Raw genomic sequence first — 22,925 nt, 5'->3', positions numbered from 1 at the left:
AAAAACGAGAAATGAAATCGTCATTTCGACAAAGAGAGTTCATTGGGGTATCCGAGCGTATCTTTTTTTATGGCGCCGCGATCGAATTCTATTTACGAACTGATTTCTACAGTGGAACCTCGTTATAACGAACTCGGGCACGACGATTCATCGGATGTAACAAGTATAGAATTTCATCCCCCGTAAGACAATCTAATTATTTTCATAATTATCGGTTATAACGAACATATTTTCTGGTCCCATGAAGTTTGCTGTGACGAGATTCCACGGTAATTGGCTAGAAATTCATTGTTTAGTTCAGACTTTCACTAACACTTAAATTGAGTAAAATTTGGCGACCCTACTTATTGTATTGTATGAATTGAAGTGGTGAGTTCGGAGAAAGGGTTTCATATTGAAGATAGAAAGAATTCACTTATCTTCGCTTATTGTTAACTATACATTGATACTATTGCAGATGTCAATCTGCAGCCTTGAACCAACCTTCTTTGGACATTGAAACAAAACTGTTGGCACAGTTGATGTACAACAAGCATACATCTACAGTGCATCTCTACACTGCAGTGCAGTGTATCATTAGATTAGTTACTTATATTTCATTTATGTATGACAGGTGCTGCCATCCTTCAATTGGGATAAATATTGATGACCAATTACAGATACACCACGATGCCGTGTGCTAGCTATATCCATCACTGATCTTTACACTGCCATGCGGTGTAGACACATTGAAAGGGTTAAAATGTCCTGATATGTCTAATATTTGGTGTTTCCAGGTCATTTTGAATAAAAAGTGTCTGGGCTAAAGTCCTGAAGACGTGTGCCACTTTGGGGGTGGGGTGGATTCAGGCAGAGCATGAATATCTGCGACTGATTCAACTTACCTTTAGTAAGGCAATTTGGTCCGTTTGAGATAACGCGGAAAATTCAGGCAAACTCTTACAGAATTTGATAAATCGTCGAATGAACGTGTCAGCCATATTGAACATATCACTCGCCGAATTAGGCGAAAATTTCTGAGTGTCTCGTTCCGTGTACGGAGCATCGACGGTCGTCGCTAGCAACTGTTCTAACGTCGCGATATCCATTTCGACTTGGTTGCCGCTCGATTGCCATGGCAACGTCGTCGTTGACGACGACGACGACGACGGAGATTCTTGTAACGTCGGCGGCGAATCCGGTTCGACCTTGACGAAGGTCGTCATCGTCGTTGTCGTCGCCGTCGGTGATGAGATAGGTAACATATCCATCGATGCGCAATGGTCGATCGGACTGATTTGATGTAACGATTGATCGGATTGGTCGGAATAGTTGCCAGGCGATAACGACATGTTTGACATGTTCGAAACTGACTGTTCGATTTTATTATTTTGACTATTTTGATGATGAAACGTGTTGTTGACGTTGTAGGAATTTTTCTCTTTCTTTCCGCCCTTTTCTCGTCTTTTCATCAACTGATCGTCACCTAGAAACAGTAATTCCAATAATACATCTTACAGTAGAATCCGCTTAAATCAGATTATTTGAGGCCGATGAAATTTGTCCAGTTGATGAGATCCGGATTGAATCAAAATTCATGTACATTTATGTATCAATGGACAGACATTCATACCCGGATTATCTGGGTTTGCCTGCAAATATCCAGCCCAGTGTCCACAATCCTTGTTACGCGCAAGTAGTACTAAGAAAGGGAAGGCAGGAGGGAGTGAAATAGAATCAGGTAGGATGAAATGGGTGGCATGAGGTAGGATGAGGGATGAATGAGTGGAGGTGAGCCTGGAAGACAAGAAGGACTGGGATTTGTGAAATAAGGTCAATACGCGTGAGAGGGGAGGAAGAAGGACGTCAAGGGTAAAAACTTACTCAGAATCCATTCTTTTTTCATTCCGATTGTAAAACATTTCTTAAGGCGGCATTCCGTACAAAATCGCCTCGTATGGGGATCGAGTTTACACGTGCCATCGAAGTTACATTTTATCACCTGAAAATAGAATTGAAAACGTCACCACACGCAACCCACAATATAAGGATAAGGTTAAACCGAAAACTCTATGGTTAAATTGAAAACCTTGAGTAACAACACAACGAGTTTAGAAGTTGTGTCATGAGGTCGGAAAACAACGGGATTGACAACAAAAATCTTAGGGATTGTTTAACTAGTAGAAGTAGTGGTGGGAAGGGCAAGCAGATTCGGTGTGTTGATGATTTTAGAATATTCTATGTATATCGATTTCTGGATGGGTGCAACAGGTTCGCGGAAATAAGGTTGCCCCGGAAAATTATCATAATATTACAACCTCTAAAACTGCCTAATTACAGGATTGGTACCATTGATGAAAGCTTTTAGCAAAGGATACGACCCAAAAAATAGAGCAGTATTAACTCAATTTAGTTGAATCGTGGTAAAAGTTAACTTTTACCGATTTCGTAATCCCATTAAAACACAATAATCTGTAATTTTGACCGCCGATCGCACAACTACTTCTGTACTTCGAATTCCGATTTTAAAATCAAACCCCCTGTTTCGCTTCCGGTAGGTGTGGTGGGTTTATGAGCGACACAAAATGAAAGCAAATCAGACCAAATCTACCAATCAAATAAATAACAGGGACAATCCATATTTCAAGATAAAGAAATGTTAACTTAAAACTCAATTGAGTTGGATTGAGTCAACCACTTGGTTTCCTGTTAATATTGGCCAATAAAACTAGCCCCATGATACCATATGAACCCCTGGGAATATATAGATTTCATATGCCTGAAAAGGCCATTCTTATTCTTGCCAATATTCTAGGTTGAACTCAATTTTCTTGGAACACAGGGGTCTCCCTATCGGCAGAATCATTAACAGCTCCTTTTGTTCAGCATTACATTGCTTTCTTATATAATGTTTGACCTCACATCAAAGGGCTGATGTGGATTAAGCTTAAATAAGAAATGACACAATTATAGCAATATTATTTCAGTGATCAAATTAACACCCCGGACGAACTAACTAATATTACGCAAGGTTGTTGATTAGCGAAAACATTTAACCATTTATTTATTTATTGATTTACGTCATTTACGCAAATCAAATCTCATTGTCACTTGTGTGAATACCTATTAATTAGGTTGGCTATCAGCCAACCATCCGGAGAGCGAGCGCTAAATGGAAACCCAGTTCAATATTAGTTCAGCACTCCGCCTGTTGAACCTTTACTGGTTTGTTTAAAGTTCATGACATTACTGCTGACCAAGTTACCACCAGCAGTAGACGATTATAACCAGGTCATAAATATCTTCAACACCGCATATTCACGGAAAACATTTTTAACCAGGGAGTTAAACCTTTCCGATTAGCGTTATCCAGAAACTTAGTTTCCACGATAAATATGATTGAGGCAGTCCCTCGAAAAACCCACGGCCCACCTGCCCAGACAGGCCGTAGCATTAGGGTCGGTTCGTTTTTAACTTGGTTTGGAGCTGAAGGGGGTCAGGGGTTCATGAACCCCGAGAAAATTTTATGCTCATATTTGTCCTCTGATTTCCGCTGATTACAGCGATTTCTGCTGATATAAACAAAAGTCAAACTAAATAAAGGCATTTTTTTCGTAATATGTTGTGATATGAAGTTGTAAGTGTTATGTTTCCTTACTTCCTTTTTTGATTATAAATGAGCGGAACTGATTCTTTTTTTTCTGGAGGGGTTTCCTATGAATCGACTGATGCCTCGCCCACACTCCTGGTTTGCCTGTACGGAACCGAGGCTTTAATTTAGAAATCAGATAACGAAATATAATCGGTTGAATTAACACAATTATTACGTAATGGAAAAAATATTGCGAGCATCCGAAAAAACCCAAAAAGAAGGCTTCATAAATTCTCAAGGCTTCAGGGGATTGGGCATCTCCGTATTCATTGAAAAAGGTCGATCAGGTGTTTTCAGACCGATATCTAAGGAACCCATCGAAACCTGGCGTATCGAGACCCCCCTTACGACTCCCTTGCATTAATATATTCCATCTTCTGATTCACAACTCCATAAAAACCCATCTTCCAAAAACAGTCACAGTTCGACTTTCTACACACCTGAAATACAACGCGACAACACATTATATAGACCTCATCTTCAGAGGAAGGTTCCGTAAAACTATGTAGTAGTAGTAGTAGTAGTATTTAGTTTTTTAATGTTGAGTCGACTACGCGAATTCATTTATCTCGGATTTCTGGTGAAATATAAGCCCGACGCCATCTTCCAACTCATCTCATGAATACCATATATCTTCGAAGGCGTTATGAATAGTTTTTTTTTTCTTCTATTTCGGGGATTAGAAAAGAGATCACGCCGTTTCATTAGCGTGGAGTAATAGGATTACGGCGACTCGAGCTCTGAGACGAATACTATTTTCAAAAGCGACGCGCGGTACTGGTCGGCTAGCCGCTGCGGGATTCAAACGAAGACGGATGAGTTTCTGAGAATTCGCGCAGCATTTCCTAATGCGTTTTCAAAATCGTCATCTTGTTTACTTCGGTCTTTGCAAGAAAGTCAAAGCCAAAGCCTTCAACGGGAGAATTTTTAATTAGGCTAATAGCTCCGTGTGGCAGCACTCCGTGCACCAAATGAACCCACATTCTAGAAAATCTTCTTAAAAGGAAACATTTCTCATTTTCACTGATTTTTGAATAATTAAAATCATACAAAATAAGTGCCAAACTATATCGAAATTAGAAGCTATTACCATGATTCGTTCATTATCAGCAATTTATTCTTATTAATGGCAACTAGCTTGCTGGAGGGGGGATATAGGCCTATTCAAAAAGAATTCTTCCCGTATAATGCTTTGATTGGAATCACTAAGAGATATAGTAACTATCATCGTCATTGAGGTTAATTTATTAGAAATTATGCGCGCTGATTAAAATTTGAGACATAGCTACAAGAAATTATCTCGACGTTATAATTGCTCATAGGCGCAATGCAGGACGCTTCAGGAGGCAACGCAGCTGGACGTCTTTACTCGCCGATGCTACCAATAATGGAATGACATGGAGCCACCCTTAGGTTATGATCGAGGCAACCCTATCGAATAAAGTGTTATCGATTGAAACCGACCATGCTGTAACGTTTTTCTTTTTTTGTTACGCATAAGATTTCAAACGTCTACAAACTCGGTCTGATGAATTTTCGGTGAACATCAATTTCGCCGAATATCCTCGATAAGACTGTTCATGTCGATCTGGGGTCGGTCGCTCAAAAATTGGTAAAAGATAGCGGGCGGATAACTACCAAAGTAAGGCTAAACAAAAATGATAGCTCGAATCTCCGTAGCGGCCGCCGGGTCATTTCGTAAAATATAATATAATTTGTAATCAGTTCATTTCTATAGCTGCAGGGTCTGTTATGGTAAAATTGGTCACGATTTTAAAAGAAGTAATGTAGTACAAGGTCGATAGGCAGCCGGCCGAGTCGACTTATAAGCTCAACACAAACAAGGAATTTTTTTAGCTCAACAATGAAGTTTGAATTGTCAACTATGTCAACTATCCACTGGTTCACTTTAACCGACTTTTGAGCTACTGCAGCCAGTGCAGCCGCCGCCGAGGTCATTTCGACGTAGTTGAGCCGCGGACGAATTCAACATTTTTTTTCCGATTTTAGCTTCGGCCTCGATAAACCTTCGCGACATACCTCCATTCTTAACGCGTTTCTTCTGAAGAACGCCTTGCACGACTCGCAGGTGATCGCGTTGAAATTGTAACCGTGGGCCTTGTCGCCGCATACGCCGCAAATCATATCGGCCGTTTCCAAACCGGGCGGTTTTAAGCGTCGCTTCCTCCGTTCCCTTTTCGGAGACGCTGACTGAAACGACAAAATAACAAGGACATGGATGAGATGCGAGATTCAGAAATTTCCACTTTTTTTCAATATTGCCATTATCCACTTTTTCACATTTCTTCAAAAAACAAGGGGTCATTTGCTCAAAAGTTGCAAAAAGATAACCAAAGGATAAATACCATAGTAAAGATGAACTTTTAATTGTTACTATGTCAACTATCCACTGGTTAACTCTAAACGACTTTTGAGCACCTGACCGAAGGATTTTTCACATTTTTTCATACCAAATACAGACTCCATTCAGAATAACACACCTAACAATAGATTTTTTTTAAAAGGGACATACTCCTAACGCGATTCATCCATTTTCATTGAGGTTTTAAGCAAGAATTGCATAGTTAAAACATTTTTAAAGACGATGAAACAATTTTGACCTATAATTAGGATATACAAATCGATGCTTGACACTAGACGATAGCAAAGACCAGAGATAAAAGAACATATACAGCCTACATGGACATTTTCTGACAAGAATTTTCAAACAAAATTTTACATACTTTTTCCCAATTTTTTCTTACTTTTTTCAAAAATATTCACTTTTTGCACATTTTCACATGTAAGAAACATTTTTCTAAACATTCTCGAGTAATTTCAAAATACAGTTAATAATGTCATACGGGGATACCGAAGGAAAAGGGCTCGTCGATTAATTCAACGAACTCAAGAAAAAGTTCTACGCATTCAGCCGGACAAAAATCTTCGCGCCTAAGCCTATGACAAATGATTACGTTTAAATAAAAATCATCAGCTGGGACTGACCTAACATTTCAGCTAAAGTAGGGTTACCGGAGCAGTTTAATTTTTCGAATTAGGCAGCAAATCACCCGATTACTATATGCGTGTGTACATAAATGTAGCGATCAATACCGATATTCCGACAACGTACTCCGCTGATGGCATCCATTTTACGATAATAATAATTCATTTTTCATTCGACTTACATTTCCACGAATAATGACAATAAAGAGAAAATGAAGTAAAGTTAAATGAAGGTGACAGTGAGAGCGTAAGGGGCTGTACAGGTCACTGCACCTAGGTACCTTGTGCAAGTGCAGAGAATTGAGTAATGATAGTAATAACAATAGTAATCACATGATATTGATAATGCATCCTATTGGTTTCGATTGAAAAGAGCAATTTCAGTTAAACGGAAGATACAAGTTAGAAATTGAATGGAAATAGAAAAGGGGTCAGCAGGTTGCTGCCGGAATGCCCATTTCTTATTACGCAATTAGCCCTAAAGATATTTGACCCCCAAGTTTGCCCCCCCTCGCCCAACATTTCGGCCATATACTATGAGTCATTATAAGTGTTTGAGCTGTCAAATCATCATAAGGTAGAATGGTACTAAGTATTCATATCGAAGTCTAGTTAATCGTGGGGATTAAAAGTGATCACGAGCCATATGCGACAACAGTTTTCGGGCTCAGCATCAAACTCCATTACCATGCGAAATTACCATGCGTTATAGTTCCCATTGTATTTTGGATATGTTGTAGGCCAATCTAGTGCCAATAGCTTAATTTTGACGAGACAATTTTTTAAATAAATTTCGACCCCCTCATTTTCAAAGACGTATCGTTGAAATAGTTTTTAGATGGCACACAGGACCCATTCTTTGCGCGGCACAACTCGACCCCGCACTAACATATTGTTTCATCGAGATCAGCCCACTATTAAAAAAGTCGATGAAAGACGGACACTCAGCTCGAAAACAAGGGTCTCATAACGGAAGCCATAGAAAAATCGAAAAAATTCCGCCGGAATTAAAAATGTCAGCTATATTCGCCGATTCAGATCGTCATTAACGAACGTCGACGGAAAGACATGCGCATCAACGACCTTCACATAGATAAACGTGTTGACAAAATACGAAATATCAAGGGTTACGATATAAAATCTTACACAAATCCCCGCTCGATAACAACTCTTTGGTGAAAAATATCTTCCCCCCCCCCCCCGATGAGCGTTGATTGGATTGATGGATGATTCGCCAGACATCTACTTCGTTCGAAATTCGACGTGAATCAGAAGTTTAGTTAGCGATAATGATGTATGATCATGAGAGAAGAGAGAGAGAGAGCAAGCGAGCGCAGTCCGCGACATGTCGACTTACCTTAGGCGTATTCATGCTGTAAACTGCCTGATCGTTTACGCGATACACGTTATAACCTCGACAACTTATCATCGTCGTCGTGAAACGCCGACGAAATTTCTCGCTCGAAAATCCAAATTACGAATTTAAAAATCTATCGACCGACTGACTGAACGGCCGGGCAGCAATACGGACACACTCTCCAACAGCACGGCGATATAAACGGTTATCCGTGTGTGTGAGTGTGCGCTAGTTCTCAACAACTCCCGGTGTAGGTCATTCAACGAACAGGGTCAACAGAAGGTCAGAGATCATACGCGAAACGCGAAGAACGGCTATGATAGAGGTAGAGCAGCTTTAGTCGTGTTTGTTAGTGTGTGTGTACACTCACTGACTGACCGCTAAACCACAATCCGAGACAGTCCACCGCAATAAGACTTGATTTAATAGACGGCTTTTGTGATATAAACCAGACAGTCGATTCTAATTGCACGGCTAGGTGGACATCGATCCGTATGAACTCGCTCCCTATCGTCGCGCGCGCGGCCCCTTTTTCCGCGGAGCGCTCGGAATATTCTCGATTCCGAGAGCAGAAATGGTGCCGGCGAAATTCCAGGAGAAATCGATACGTGCTTGACCTGGTGAACCTTAGTGTACTATGGTTCCGCGTAGTGAGAAATATGAGAGATAGCTGAAACCTGTTTATAATAGATTCCAATATATTTAACCTTGACCTCCTGACAGTCTGCTACTCTCTATCAGTGTGCATACATACGCTTTATATATATATATACACATACACAAGCGCTGATTATTCCTGGAATTTGCGCGTATAATTAACTGACCACATCAATTTGAACTTTGTATTCTACAGTCAGAGCGCCAGTGCCAGCGAGATATACGTCTGTGTCTAGCCGGCAAACGTCTGCTGAACTTACCGTGATTATTGTCATCATCTCTGTCTTCATTTTACATCAACAACAACAACAACAACAACAACAACAAAAATTGCGTGACAAATTACTCTGTCTATTCACGAAATATCGAAATTCAATTTTTCGCAAAATGCTCGGTTCATTCTGAAAGAGCAAAATACACATTTCCTGACGCAGATTTTTAGGCCAGATATACTGAAACCGATCCACATTTCATGAGGCAGATTTTATTCTAGGCCAGATCTACTGAAAGCAATGCACATTTTCTGACACAGAGTTCTGACCAGATCTACTGAAACCGATCCACATTTCCAGACGCAGATCTCTAGGCCAGATCTACTGAAACCGATCGCCATTTCCCGATGCAGATTTATAGGCCAGATCTACTTAAACTGATCCACATTTCCTGACGCAGATTTCTATTCTAGCCAGATACTGAAACCAATCCGGTAGCCGCCATTCCAGAATGGATTAGCAGCGAAAATGGCATAGTGTATCCCCCGGGAGTCAGCTGGTCACGTTTTTTTCTGCAATGTGAATGCAGATTTGCAAGCCGGTATTGTAGTACGTTACACTCAACCACAGCAGGAAACAAGTGCCGTTGTCGTTGATTCACGCATATGGTAGTTTTTACCAGTTTTTAACATTAAGAGCCACTAATAAGAACGAAGATAGGCCTATAGAGGAAATCGTATTCACATTATTTGAGGCTAACTTTTTAAACAATATATGGCGACAAACGTTTTAAGCTCATATTCGGTAGCTATACACCAAATTGACAATTCAAACTGCCATTCAGAAGGCAGGAGAGAAGGTTAAGAAGAGTTCCGAAATATATTCAAGAAAACGATGATAGCACAGAAACGCCATCATGAAATCACACCTAATGCCTAGCTCAGGGGCGGATCCAGCGGGTAAATATTACTACAGGCCTAGTCCTCAAAATTACAGCTCAATTAGCCTATCTGCCAGCGACTAAGCTCATTAAGGGGGTTTGGTATCCTCCCCATAAGAAAAATTTGAAAATCACTCATTTTCCTGGTATCTAAAGGCAATCTGGACCTGTCAGATTAGGTTCTTCTAGAAAGTATGTTATTCACATTGTTCTGACTGTTTTCTGGAAAACAACGGAATATAGCTTGGATCTGCCCCTGTAGCATACGTCAGACTAGCAACTGATCATATCCAGTGGCTAGTGAGCGAGTACCCCAGCACCCTCACATCAAGAATCTAGCAAAAACCAGCAACTGCATGGCTCATGTCAGTCTCTAGGTCTGAAACGCACACATTGACACCAAGGGCGTACTCTTTTATGACCTCCGAAGTCTCCGTCCGAAATCTCCGGTTGGCTCCACACAAAATCCGAATCACACCACCGAGACAGAAAGGAGGTTTCGGAGACTCCAAAAAGTCACGTGACCAATAAAAGAGTACGATTGGAGGCAAACGGATTCTCCGATCTGATAAAAGAGTTTGCCCCAAGAGAGATGTGTTTACTAGCAAATATTCTTGAGGGGATCTCAAGTCAAGTGTCATTTTGCTTTGTTGTTAGTCAGTTGCAACCATGTTGTTGATGATTACTGATATGGCAGTAACTGAGTACAACTAGTTGCTCAAAAGTAGAACATGGGCAACTGGCTAGAACAGGATATAGATCGTCGCTTACCAGTCGTAAGCTCGCTCACATCGACACGTTCAAGCAACTGATTTTATCCAGCCAGTTACTCGCATACGCCGAAAACTGCCTCGCAACCAGTTGTCTCCAATCGCAGTGACAATGCACGCTAGGCTTAAGGTGGGCTAACTAAGCACAGAATCACATGTAGGCGCGGTATTCTGGCATATTCGCTCCCGCACAATTACAATACATTGTAAGCCAAGAATCTCGTGTGAGTGCCGCTAATATTTCATCAATAATTGTTCCGATGTTTTAGTCAAGAACCACTCCAGACATCCAGCGTCTCTGGCAGCCATTAAATATATTCTGAATCTATACATATATAACCATATACATACAGCTACAGAACAATGTGAAATACGTTGAAACCGAATCAGTCAGAAATGATCTGAACTAATGGCAAGGGTGTCTGTCTCATGACAGAATCGTCAGCTGTTCTCATCCAGACATAATCCAAAGATCCAGGCTTAAGGGAAAAAACGCGGACGGACCTTTCTAAAATTATTCGAGTACCTAGTACATATATTATATATATATATATATATATATATATATATATATATATATATATATATATATATATATATATATACGTTTAGTGAAATATGAACCAATTCAAAGTCAAACCTAGCCCAAAAACAGAATGAGGTGCCGGCCAGTTTCACAAAAAATTTTCGCTGTTACTTTGAGTGGACTTTCAGTGAAATTCATATGGCTTCCAGTGAGTCGTGAGTCTTGTGTTTCTAATTTGAGGTCTGTGTGCCGCCAGTGGGGTTGGTGGGATCAGCACCATCAGTTTGTTCAGTTTTCAATCGATTTACACGAAAGATTTTAAGCCAGCCGCGTAACAACACTGTGCCTATGATAGTCCACATAGAACACGTCGACAAGACGATTCGAGAAACAAACCAGCAATTGCACGCTATCACCACCTGGTGGATTCTCCATTCATCAGAGTCCTCGTTGACCTTGATATGAGACGACAGTAGTCTACGCGTAGGCGCCTCTGACATTTTCCGATATAATCAGAGACTTTTTACAAATTCATAATTACAACCGCATTTGCATTGACGACGATATGTATGATGTATCATACGAAGCAGCTGCACATTTCCGAGTCGGTCGATCGTAACAGCCGACTCTAGAGGAGTTTCATCGATCTGTCCCCGATGAAAGACCAACTATTATATCTAGATATATTACGTCATGGATATATATTAATCACGCGGAGTTTTCCCGGATTTTTCGGCGGGATCACGCAAAATTCGGAATGAATGTCTCGGTTCAAAATGTTACGATTAATTAATTTCTCGTTGAATCACGTACTGATAAAGAAATACGCGTTCAATAGCATTATCAGAATTCCCCGCGTTTTCAGTTTGTTTGTTTTTTTTTTTTGTTGTTGTAAAATTTGTCAAATTCAGGGAATTTTCTCCGATTTTCTTCAAAGATTTTTCCGATTCCCGAGCTTTCCGGGTTTTGCGGGTCAGTTGCCACCCCGGACCAGAACGGTCTTTAAGCGTTAACGCGCTGTACCGGCGGTACGCGATGATGACCATCGATAAATCGTTATTCGTGTTTGTTCATTGATCCGGTGCAATAATCGATGCAAGGACGTAGAATGTAAAAACTACATGTACGCTTAAAAAAAACATACGTAGCTAATATGGTAACAGAGTACATACACCGATAATGGAAAATGATGCAACAAAATCGCTATCTTCCGCCGGAGCATGCGAGTAATTGGATGTAGGCCTAGTACTCATCAATAATTGATTTACTTCCCAAGAGAAGTCGAAGTTGAATTTCATTTGAAATAAAGAATAAAATGAAGCAGCAACGAACTAGCGAACGCACGAATCGGGACCTCAAAAAAAGGTAAATGAAGAATCGTCTTCGAATTCGGGCAGACAAATGGGGGAACGACAAAATCGGAAGCGTGGCGAAAAACGCTCAGTCGTTCGCCGTCGAAATTAGTTCTTTTCCGATGAACTTTGATTGCGAAAATTTTGAGGCTTCCGTATCGCTGTATCATCATGTCATTGAATTTCCAACTCAGTGTTTATTACCGTTCTCATTGATAGTCGAGATTTACAACTCAATCGCGATTTATTTCTGAGAATATTTGCCTGGATTTCAATTGAACGTTTACAAGCACCGATGACCCGATCAGCTAGTTGACCCTCGCAACATCGCGTTGAAGGCTCGCCATTCATATACAGCAATAAAATTTTATTTTAAATGTCGACATCTTCGGGAAAAAGCGTTTGTCCTGATCACTCGAGCGTTTTGGTTAGAACCTTCTTCCGCAGCAGGGATTTCAACCTGATGGCATCGCTTGAATCAGCCTCGGCACGAAACCCTGCTACGCTAGACCGGGTGTGCAGGTACATGCGCAAGTTTGCCGCAACAATCAGATTGCCAGTTGTATGATCGCAGTTCGCTGCAGGCAAATTTCACAGATAAACTATAAGTGGAAAACCCGGGCTAAAATAAAACTTGATTTCCCTCTCCCTCTCCCTCTCCCTCTCCCTCTCCCTCTCCCTCTCCCTCTCCCTCTCCCTCTCCCTCTCCCTCTCCCTCTCCCTCTCCCTCTCCCTCTCCCTCTCCCTCTCCCTCTCCCTCTCCCTCTCCCTCTCCCTCTCCCTCTCCCTCTCCCTCTCCCTCTCCCTCTCCCTCTCCCTCTCCCTCTCCCTCTCCCTCTCCCTCTCCCTCTCCCTCTCCCTCTCCCTCTCCCTCTCCCTCTCCCTCTCCCTCTCCCTCTCCCTCTCCCTCTCCCTCTCCCTCTCCCTTTGATCAGACCTGGGCCGAATATGACTCGTGGCCTGGCTGTGAGCGCCACTGAAATGACTGGATAAAGGAAACCTACCTGACTATCCTCGCCGCCGCCGCTGCCACCGGAGTTTAAACCGTTCATATTCGGATACATTTGATTATCATACATTCTATTATGTAACTGATGAGTTGCAGGCACTCCCGTTACGCTTACTGGCTCCATATCATTTCAATTACCGGTAGACCTGCAAATATAAATATGCGTATCTATTACACACTCGTACATATTTCTACTCATTTTTTACACCGCTTTTCATAATATCGTTTCGAAAACAGCTATTTACAAAACTCACAGCGGACGACAGAGATCAATACAACATTAAATATATATATATAAATATATATATATATATATATATATATATATATATATAAATATATTATATATATATATATATACATATATATATATATATATATATATATATATATATATATATATATATAAATATATATACACTCGGCTAAATATCTACTAAAATATTATATATGTTGCTACTCGACTGTAGTGCTACATATCGTACAGCGTGTACAGCACTATTCGAACGAAATGAATAATAAAATCCCGTAAATGCAGATAGATTTATGATAGAAAAAAAAGTCCGGTCGAAAATGATGAATACATGTAGGGTCTACGTACGACAACATATGTCACAAACAGCACAGGCGTCGAGATCGGCGATATGTGTGTACATGTGACAGCCCGAATCGCTCTCAGAATGCACTATTTTAATGATAACACCGACAGCCATGCTTTCTCCTATTCTATCATCGCGGCCCTCCCTGCCTCCCTACGCGTACGGAACAATATATCCTCCGCGAGGTCGCATGCACCTTTATTCAATACGCTGACCTGGTCCAGCAAACTCGGAACCATAGAAATGAACAACCGTCAATGCCTCTGCTTCGGGAATGGATTCTACCTCCAACCGACACCGCAGAGCAATATTCATGAATTATGTGAATATTTCACCTATATTTCATCATCCCCTTCTGGGTAGCCACAATCACACGAGTGTTTTTGGTCTCGAACAACTGTTTACACAGGTGCCAAATGGGCCAGTCTTAGGCCACAAATTATTGCGTGTGAATTGCAACTGGTTTCAGAGGCGACTCACTTCACCTCCTCGCTTTGTTTGAGCGTTGTTTAGTATCGAGGAGTGAGTGGTTTGCGTACGTGAACGCGCTGTCTAATCAGGCACACGGACCGAATTTGACTCGGGGCCCGATCCGTGTCGAATCCTCGCGATTGCAGCTCGGTTCGTTCTCTCCCCCTCTGCCCCTCCCTCCCTCTCACGTAATATTCAGTCGTGATATCCGCACCTCGACCATTCTCCCCGCGAATAGGATTGAATCGCGTCGACGAATCCGTTCTATTTTCGAAGTCGCTTCATCAATAATATATATCGAACGGTAATAAAACGCGAACCTCCATCCGTCGTTGGTAGAGTATATCGTCATAGAAAACAAGCGTTTTCTCCGCGTTTTCTCTTGAAAATATACGTAAACGTACATACTTCAGGGGAGTACCGGGGCACGTGCCCCCCCCCTAAAAATGTCAGTAAAAAATCTGGACCCACCTTTTTACCACATTGGGCCTTGAAATATTTATCTTTCGATAGATATATCTTTTTAGAAACAAGAGTTTTCATGTAGGATTTAGTAGTAGATAGTTGTGTCGAGGATCATTTATGCACTCTACTCATTGTTTCTATGGTACAAATGTAAATACGTTGTTCTAAAAAAGATTGATGTTACAATAACTCTTCTATTGGTCTTTTTTTGTTTTTTTTGCCTGAAAGTGGATGGTCGCGTGTTGAGGATCATAACATCAAGATGCCTCCGAAATGCATCTAGTGGGCCTCATTTAAAAAAAATTTCCTGGGGGAGGCCCCCCATACCCTATCTTTGTGTCCGGAGATAATCTGTCCAACTTTCGTCCCCCCCCCCCCCCATAAGCCACCTCCTGGATCCACCCCTGTACTTTCAAATCAGTCATGATTAATCTATGAGACGGATCTGAAAAAAGAAACGCGCGCTGTCGTCGAGGATAACCGCATTAGGCGCATATGATCTTTTCTTTGAAATCTTAAAAATACATTTTTCGCCCATAGAAAGCAGATATGACGCGCGAGGCGAGTTTGTCGGCTTTTCCAGTGTCGTCGACTATCGCAATAAACATATTTCCACCAAACGTACGTACAACCGAATTGCCTAACACAAGCAGATTTTGAAAAAGCTCGAAATTATCAACGCCAATAGCTGTGTTAGCAGTAGGAAACACCCGCACAAAATTTCGGAAGCTATTTTTGGACCACGCTAGATATTTCCGCTTCCAAATAACAATCGGGAATCGATTCGAAATTGAACTCACCAAAACAACTTAAGCCAGTTTGAGACCGGTTCACGGAGACGTAGTTAGGTGGTAACTGGTCGACATAAATGGTCGTTATTATTGTGCGTGTAGCCTAGCTAGCTTTCAAATAGCAACTTCTTTACGAAACGATGCGATCACACGTCGACGAAGTACGTTTTTCTATTTCAGATTTACAGGGTATGAATGATAATGATGATGATGATGATGGTTCATTTATATAGCGCCCATTCCACTGATTAACCCTTTCAGTGCCAACTAATTAATACCCTATAGTGCTGGAGATAATATGAATTTTTTGAAAAATTCCACCCTAGTGTGTTGAATAACGGGAATACCACCATAGTGCGGTGTATCATTAGTTACTAGTATTTTACTACGTTTGACAGGTGTTGCCATTTTCCAAGAGAGATAATTACTAATCACTAATTACATGAATACACCGCAGTGCGGTGTACTAGCAAAATCTATCACTGATTTATACACTGCACTGCGGTGTAGACGCACTGAAAGAATTAAACAATGTTCATAGGTGCTCCTCGAATTAGTGTCTATGAATCTGAAAATGCTGCTTCGAACAGAAATGTTTTAAAATCCGACTTAAACAGAGCGAGGTCATGAATCGATCGAATACGACTCGGTAAAGAGTTCCAGAGGCACGGCGCCTAATGACTAAAAGATTTGCAGCCAAGTTTTTAGGCGATATGTAATGCTTCATATGAATCTTTTCTCTCACGTTTTTGTACGATTAATGCCGAATAAAATGGCATTCCGGAATCGATAGCTCCACTACTGATTAAGGACCAAAATTCAACTAGATTTCGTACACTAAGTAAAGTAAACCTCGGGCAACTCAAGACGAACTGGGAGTGGCAGAATGGTTGCAGTTCAGCATAAGGCCAAGTAAAAGATTACAAAGTATGAATTAGGAAGACAGAAAACAATTTTGTTTTTGTCAGAGTAAGTGAATCAGAGATGGTCATGGCAAATTCATAATTATTACGTGTTCCCCTAAACTAACTAAAGCTCTCGGAAAATTCATCTCACTGGGCTTCGAACGACATAGGTAACTCTATAAGGTGATCACTGTTACTGTTATTTTGTAATTATATTGCATTACATTGTATTATATGTTTATTCATATTTTGTAACAGCGTTTTAAATTATGACTTCCTATAAGATTTTGTATTTTATGCTTATCTCATCTTTAATTGTTAAAAAACCTGACTTGTATTTTATATTACTCAAAGGACAATAAAGACATATTGAATTGAATTGTCGGAGTTAGGCGAGGTTTACTTTATAGCTATTGGTTTTAACAAACATGTTTACCCTGGTCCTATAACTGCTCAAACCCTCGGCCCTCAGCATTCTGAAAAAAAGAAATTCATCAGATTTTCCGGTCGATTTCAGTAAAAGTACACCAACAAATCTGATGAATTTCATACTGTTTAAACCGAGTAGAATAACCTTCAGCCATAACCTTGACCATGACGAATTTCAATCAATTTCATACAGCGTACAAACAGGCTACCGCCAGATCGGCGTTTTACATTGGAAATTAAAACCAAATTTTTTGCTCAAGTAATAAGAACTGCACATCTTTTATGTACTAAGCCAACGCACATTATTTTTGGTAAACTCGAAATTGAAAATACGAAGCAAAAAAAGAAAACTTTTTAAAAACACATCAAATCAATTGAAGTACCGGCAACACACACCAGATGGCGAATAGTGAAGCGATACATAGGAAATTTCGATGAATTCACATGGGGGTCGCCAGGATTTTTTTCGGGGAGTTCGCTTTTAGGAATAGAAGGAGGTCTGGGGTCCTCCCTCAGAAAATTTCGCGCAAGCGGCGTTCTAGTGCCACAACCTACAGTAAATCAGTCCTAAATTAAGCATACAGCATAAGGCCAAGTAAACCCGACCACGAACAGAAAATCATACGAAATGAAATAAAAATCGAATGAAATAAAATCATTGCGCATCAGCTATATTGATACTATGTGTACGATGTCTTTGTGAGGAAATTAGTGAACTATGCAATTGGCAGTTGGGGGATTGTCCCTCTGTAAAGGACTATGAACCATCATTAATATAAGCCACGATCACACAGACATGATTTGGCCCAGGCCAAATTGGCACGGATCGGACGCGGGCCAAATTTGGCCCGTGCTAATAAGAGAGCGCGTTCATTTGGCCCGGGCCAAAAATGCTTGTGTGATCGCGGCTATAATTGACATGTAACGCTGATGTATTTATGTCTCCACATCAACCAACCCGGACGGGTTTCCTGCTACACTTCATAATTTGGTTAAATTTATTCAGATTTTCTTTTGGTGAAATTTTACATATTTTGCTGGCGATAAATTCAATTCTCAATTCTCCGACCAGACAAACGCGTACGATAATAAAACAGACACACTCCGCAATTCTAACTAATCTAATTAGATAAACTGACCACCAGACAGCCTGTTGATTATATATGGTAGCAGTTCGGTCAAAAGGCCAAGACATATAAGGCTAGGTCATTCAGATGATTCAGAGAAAATTACTAGTATCGTCTCATGTACGAGATCAACAACATCGTGACATTTGCCTGAAATAAATAATACGCCCAGTTTCACGAGGCTACCAATTACAATTCATTTTAGTAGCAACTGAAGCCATATCCAATATGGGACCACGGAGACGGTAACAGCTTAATTTTTTGTGCCTCTAGGCGCTCAAATTGAAAAATTGCAAAGGGCGCACAAACCTGTAGCCTTCAAGCCGCCCGCATCGGCCCTGACTTTATTTCATCTGCTACACAAAAATGGATATAACATGGGAATCAACCCATTAGCTTAGGATAAACTAGACGCATCAAAACTCTGTAAAATTCCATACAGATATCAACATCTTCCGATTTGATGTTCTCGAGTATTTGGAATACGAACATGACAGATCTGAGCGCTCACTTATAATCCAAGAGAAATCTGGATACATTTCAGGTAGCAAAAAGTCATGATTTTGATAGGCTAGTACCTCATCATAGACACTACGTAGTGAAATTCCTGAGTGCTAATGGCTTAACATATTTCTTCTTAGAAACGAGCTCAATTATGACCAATAACCCGCATTATTCTAATCAAATTAACATAGAATAAATAAAAATACTTATCGCGATGTATTTCAACTAAATTCTTGGGTATGGACTTAACTGTCTGTAACAATATCCAAACCAGTAAAAACATACAAACACATGTCATCATATCACACAGAGAATAATGTCACCTGCCTAGGGGGTGCTACTGTAGTTCACTTGGTGAGAGGGGACTCTCCTCTTACTACTCTCATTGGCCCTCTACAGACCTGGGAAACTATGTCAATGAACTCCGACTAGTTAAACATAGCATGTCACTGACCTGTCTACATCTGCCTGTCATTACCTCCACCATTCTCCGATTGCACAAAGGTTTTTTTTTTTACTGTGCATCGGACAGGCCCGTGCCAAATTTTAGTATATATGGATCACCTCATCCTGTGTGAATGCCAATTGGTTCTCGTAGGAATTGTCTCATTTCACTTACCACAGCATCGTTCTGTTATCATTTTACAGGGTCCCTGTAGGCCCGTGCTGAAGGGGATTAAGAAGTAGCGAACCCCTAAAATTGTCATCAAAGCGCCCTTCGAAACAAAGTCAATTCTAAAAATTTTGGTCAAGATTTTTTTTGAAATTCGGAAACAATTTTCATGTTCTTTTTTAGAAAATGAAAAGTAATCAATTCTCAAATGATTTATTCAGGTACCCGGACACTTCATATCTGCCCTTTCTCATTAAGAAAGAGCACCTTTTTACGGCGATAAGGTGCCCTTTTTCTCAAAATAGAACTGCCCCTAAAAAAAGCTTGGCACTGGCTTGAAGATAGTTCCCGGCTAAGTGGCCACTGTGATTAAAGTACGGCACTTATAGCCGACTCAGAAATGAAATGATCGTTTCATTCGTCATCGGCCAACAATTCACCAAACATCTTACGACATATTTTTCCCGCACCGAGAACACCCGCCTAGCAGCAGCGGGTTGACGGTTACTGATGAGGTAACTAAAAATCTTACCTTGACTGCATCTTAAAACTGCCTTATGTGCGGCATAGCTTTGCCGAACTAGTAAAAAGATAACGCCACACTAGCATATACACAGCCATCAATAACGTTCGCGAATCAGATTAACGTCTGAATACATGACATACATATACCTCGAGTGATATTATATGCAAATTTTCGATTTTAATATTTTTCGACGAATAACCGTAACCTCGTTTTCAGAATATTTTATATTCGCAAATCGAAACCAGACAACTCATAACCAGTATATATACAAATACATATATATATACATATACGTTATGTCATTATACATATACGTTATGTCATTAAAGCAGGCTGACAATGAAAAAGGTCATTGACCATTGGATGTCGATGACCTTTCGATCGAATTGAACCGACACAAGAGGAAAAAACACAGTTTAGAAAATACTAGGTCAAGAGGTCTAATAGTTTCCTCATTCCATGTTTTGATGATTAAAAAATAACTTCAGTTCATAGGCAATCTATCGATTAAAAAATAAAATCGTCTCCTTTTTCTTCGATTCAACTTACGTAAAAGAATGACTATTTCGCAATCCTACACAATACAGTTTCAAAGGATTTTTAAAATCCGGTGTTTATTTCGAGACCTTACTTCACACGTACGTTATAGTCAACTTTCGTATTCACGGAACATCTTTTTCTTTGATATTTGACTTAATTCTAGAAGTACATACTCATTTACGCATTCGAACATGACACCAAAAATCTGGAATGTTGGCGGAACCAACGATCTAATACCAGCTCCGAACTGATTTCAATGATTGCCGAAGAGCCTTCTTTTTACTCAAGGGGGATCAGAGAATCCTTTTATGAGGAAGTTGATCATCGTAAAAAGTTTATCGCTTTACACAGCAAGGGTCAAAAGTTTTTATTTAATAGGCTATATATCTTTGTCCCTTATATGTAAATTCTAGTAAGGCCGTTTTATGCCTCCACAACACAAGGTTAAACTGTCACTCGTCCATTTGTCGGCAGTGGTTTCCGTGTGCTCGGACCTGAATCATTTTACATATTTTCCCAAAATTCAACTGTTGTGTCGTACTAGATGAGGTTAGTAACCGATTAGATTTTGGGTCCTGTAGGACCGAGGTCAAGGTCACAGTCGGAGCCATTTCGTAATTCTCATTTCCGGGCTCTTACTCATAAAAAGTTTAAGATAGCTCGGTGAAATCTTGTGGATGGGTTAGGCCTATATCCTTTTGACCGTGGGTAACCGATTCCAGGTCCTATAGGTCGATGGTCAAAGTAGGAAGCTGTTTTTCAATTCCAGGCACTAACTCATAGATGGTTTAAGATTACTTGGTGAAATTTCATATATGGGTTATCCTAGAGACCATAGATAATTTTAGATTAGATTTCAAGTCCTGTTGGTCAAAGGTCAAGGGAGGCTATTTTGTATTTTTCATTTCATTTCCTGCCTTCATAAACGGTCGATAAACGCCCAGGGTGTATTCAACATACGAACATTTCACCTGATGGCCGAGAGAAGAGGCACGATATCCGCATTAGAGAGAAATCCTACAATAAATCCAGACAAGACGATTAGCCAAAAAAAAAATTTAATATTCTTTCTGACGCACCTCATTTTTAAGCGTAGATATGAAAATTAAAATCAAAATTTACAATTCTTTCCAGTGCCACTTCATCTTTCGACATCATACATAAAACAATCGATGTCGAAAACGGTGTTCTATGGATATATTCGTTGAAACGCGACTCGTGAAAAATGGCGATGTCAGCTATGCGTTTCAACAAAGAGTAGACAATATTCCTATATCATTATCCAAAACATGACAACTTTTCATTTTCTTTTCGAATTCCCCTCCCGACCGCTTAACAATGAATTCAATGTTTTAAGAAAAAAAAATGGATTCTCTTTAAAAAATTTCTCCCCTCCGCAATTATTTAAAAAAAAAATGGCCGAAAATGTTCCAGAAATACGTATGCGTGTTCTCCTCTTCGAACTGTGTTTGTACATGTCACAGTAACTAATCTGTATGCAATATAGTAGAACTCTTTGAATTCTGATCACCCACGGCCGGAAAATTTGGTCCGAATTAAACGACAACCCGAATAGTGTCCTCTCAACCTAGAGAGGACTGGAATTTTAGTTCGAAATAAGTGAAAATCTGGATAACAGCGATTCGAACGAAAGAGTCATACTATATCATGTATAAACCTGTTTGTTGTGCACTGCGCACGTGTACGCATTCTTTTTAAAGAAAAAGTATGCCACGATCCGAAATTAAATGCATTAAACGCAAACAGGACGTAGCTTTAGTGTATAACCACTGGTCAAGTGGGACTACACAGGTAAGCACACTTACCGCACCTACGTACATGACCCACGTTTCATCCTGGCAAAAGGTTTGAGGGGAAAATTCATGAAATAACTGAAACGCTCAATATATATATAAATATATATATATAAAAAAAAATATATATATATATATATATATATATCTATATATATATATATATATATATATATATATATATATATATATATATATATATATATATATATATATATATATATATATATATATATATATATATATATATATACATACACACATTGGTGACCTTATAACCCGAACGCACGTCTCTATCAGTTACCAACGGCAACCAAAAGGCCAACTAAAGTTTATCGCATTCTTCTGAAAATATGCATAATCGTTAAATTTAGACGGATGCTGCTGACGATACTTTATCAAGAAAGATATCCATAATGAAATTCATTTTTCCGAAATCGCTGTTTTCGCACTATAAAAATATGAGTCGAAGACTCGCAATACTTGCTATTAGACATATTTTTTCTTGGCTTCACACATAGAAGACCACCAATTAGACCATTTTGATCCAAATATCAATGGTCAATACCCTTAAATCAGTGAGGTGCTCCCTGCTTCAATCAAGCTTACGAACAAGTGTTTCCCAAATTTTCACAACAGGTGTTGATCACTAGCTGCAGTACTTAACTCAAAATCCTGGGA

The 22,925-nt window shown here is 40.0% G+C and overlaps 1 protein-coding gene across 2 annotated transcripts in view; it reads right to left on the bottom strand.

Moving 5' to 3' along the window:
• The window catches only part of LOC141901454 (vitamin D3 receptor-like), a 39,233-nt gene that overhangs the window by 7,046 nt on the left and 9,262 nt on the right, over positions 1–22,925 (bottom strand). The window contains exons 3-6 of one of the 2 annotated variants that reach the window (XM_074788691.1): positions 13,456–13,606; positions 5,672–5,842; positions 1,864–1,981; positions 885–1,465 (exon numbers count right to left, since the gene is read on the bottom strand). In XM_074788691.1, the coding sequence (XP_074644792.1) occupies positions 885–1,465; positions 1,864–1,981; positions 5,672–5,842; positions 13,456–13,584 (999 nt within the window). In that variant the 5' untranslated portion in view covers positions 13,585–13,606. Of the gene's footprint in view, positions 1–884; positions 1,466–1,863; positions 1,982–5,671; positions 5,843–7,994; positions 8,625–13,455; positions 13,607–22,925 lie in introns of those variants that run through there. The other variant, XM_074788692.1, reaches the window with a different exon arrangement.

This window comes from Tubulanus polymorphus, chromosome 3, assembly GCF_964204645.1.
Source record: "Tubulanus polymorphus chromosome 3, tnTubPoly1.2, whole genome shotgun sequence".
NCBI lineage: Eukaryota > Metazoa > Nemertea > Palaeonemertea > Tubulaniformes > Tubulanidae > Tubulanus > Tubulanus polymorphus.
The sequence above is the reverse complement of the archived record's forward strand: the minus strand, read 5'-3'. Positions and strand labels throughout refer to the sequence as shown.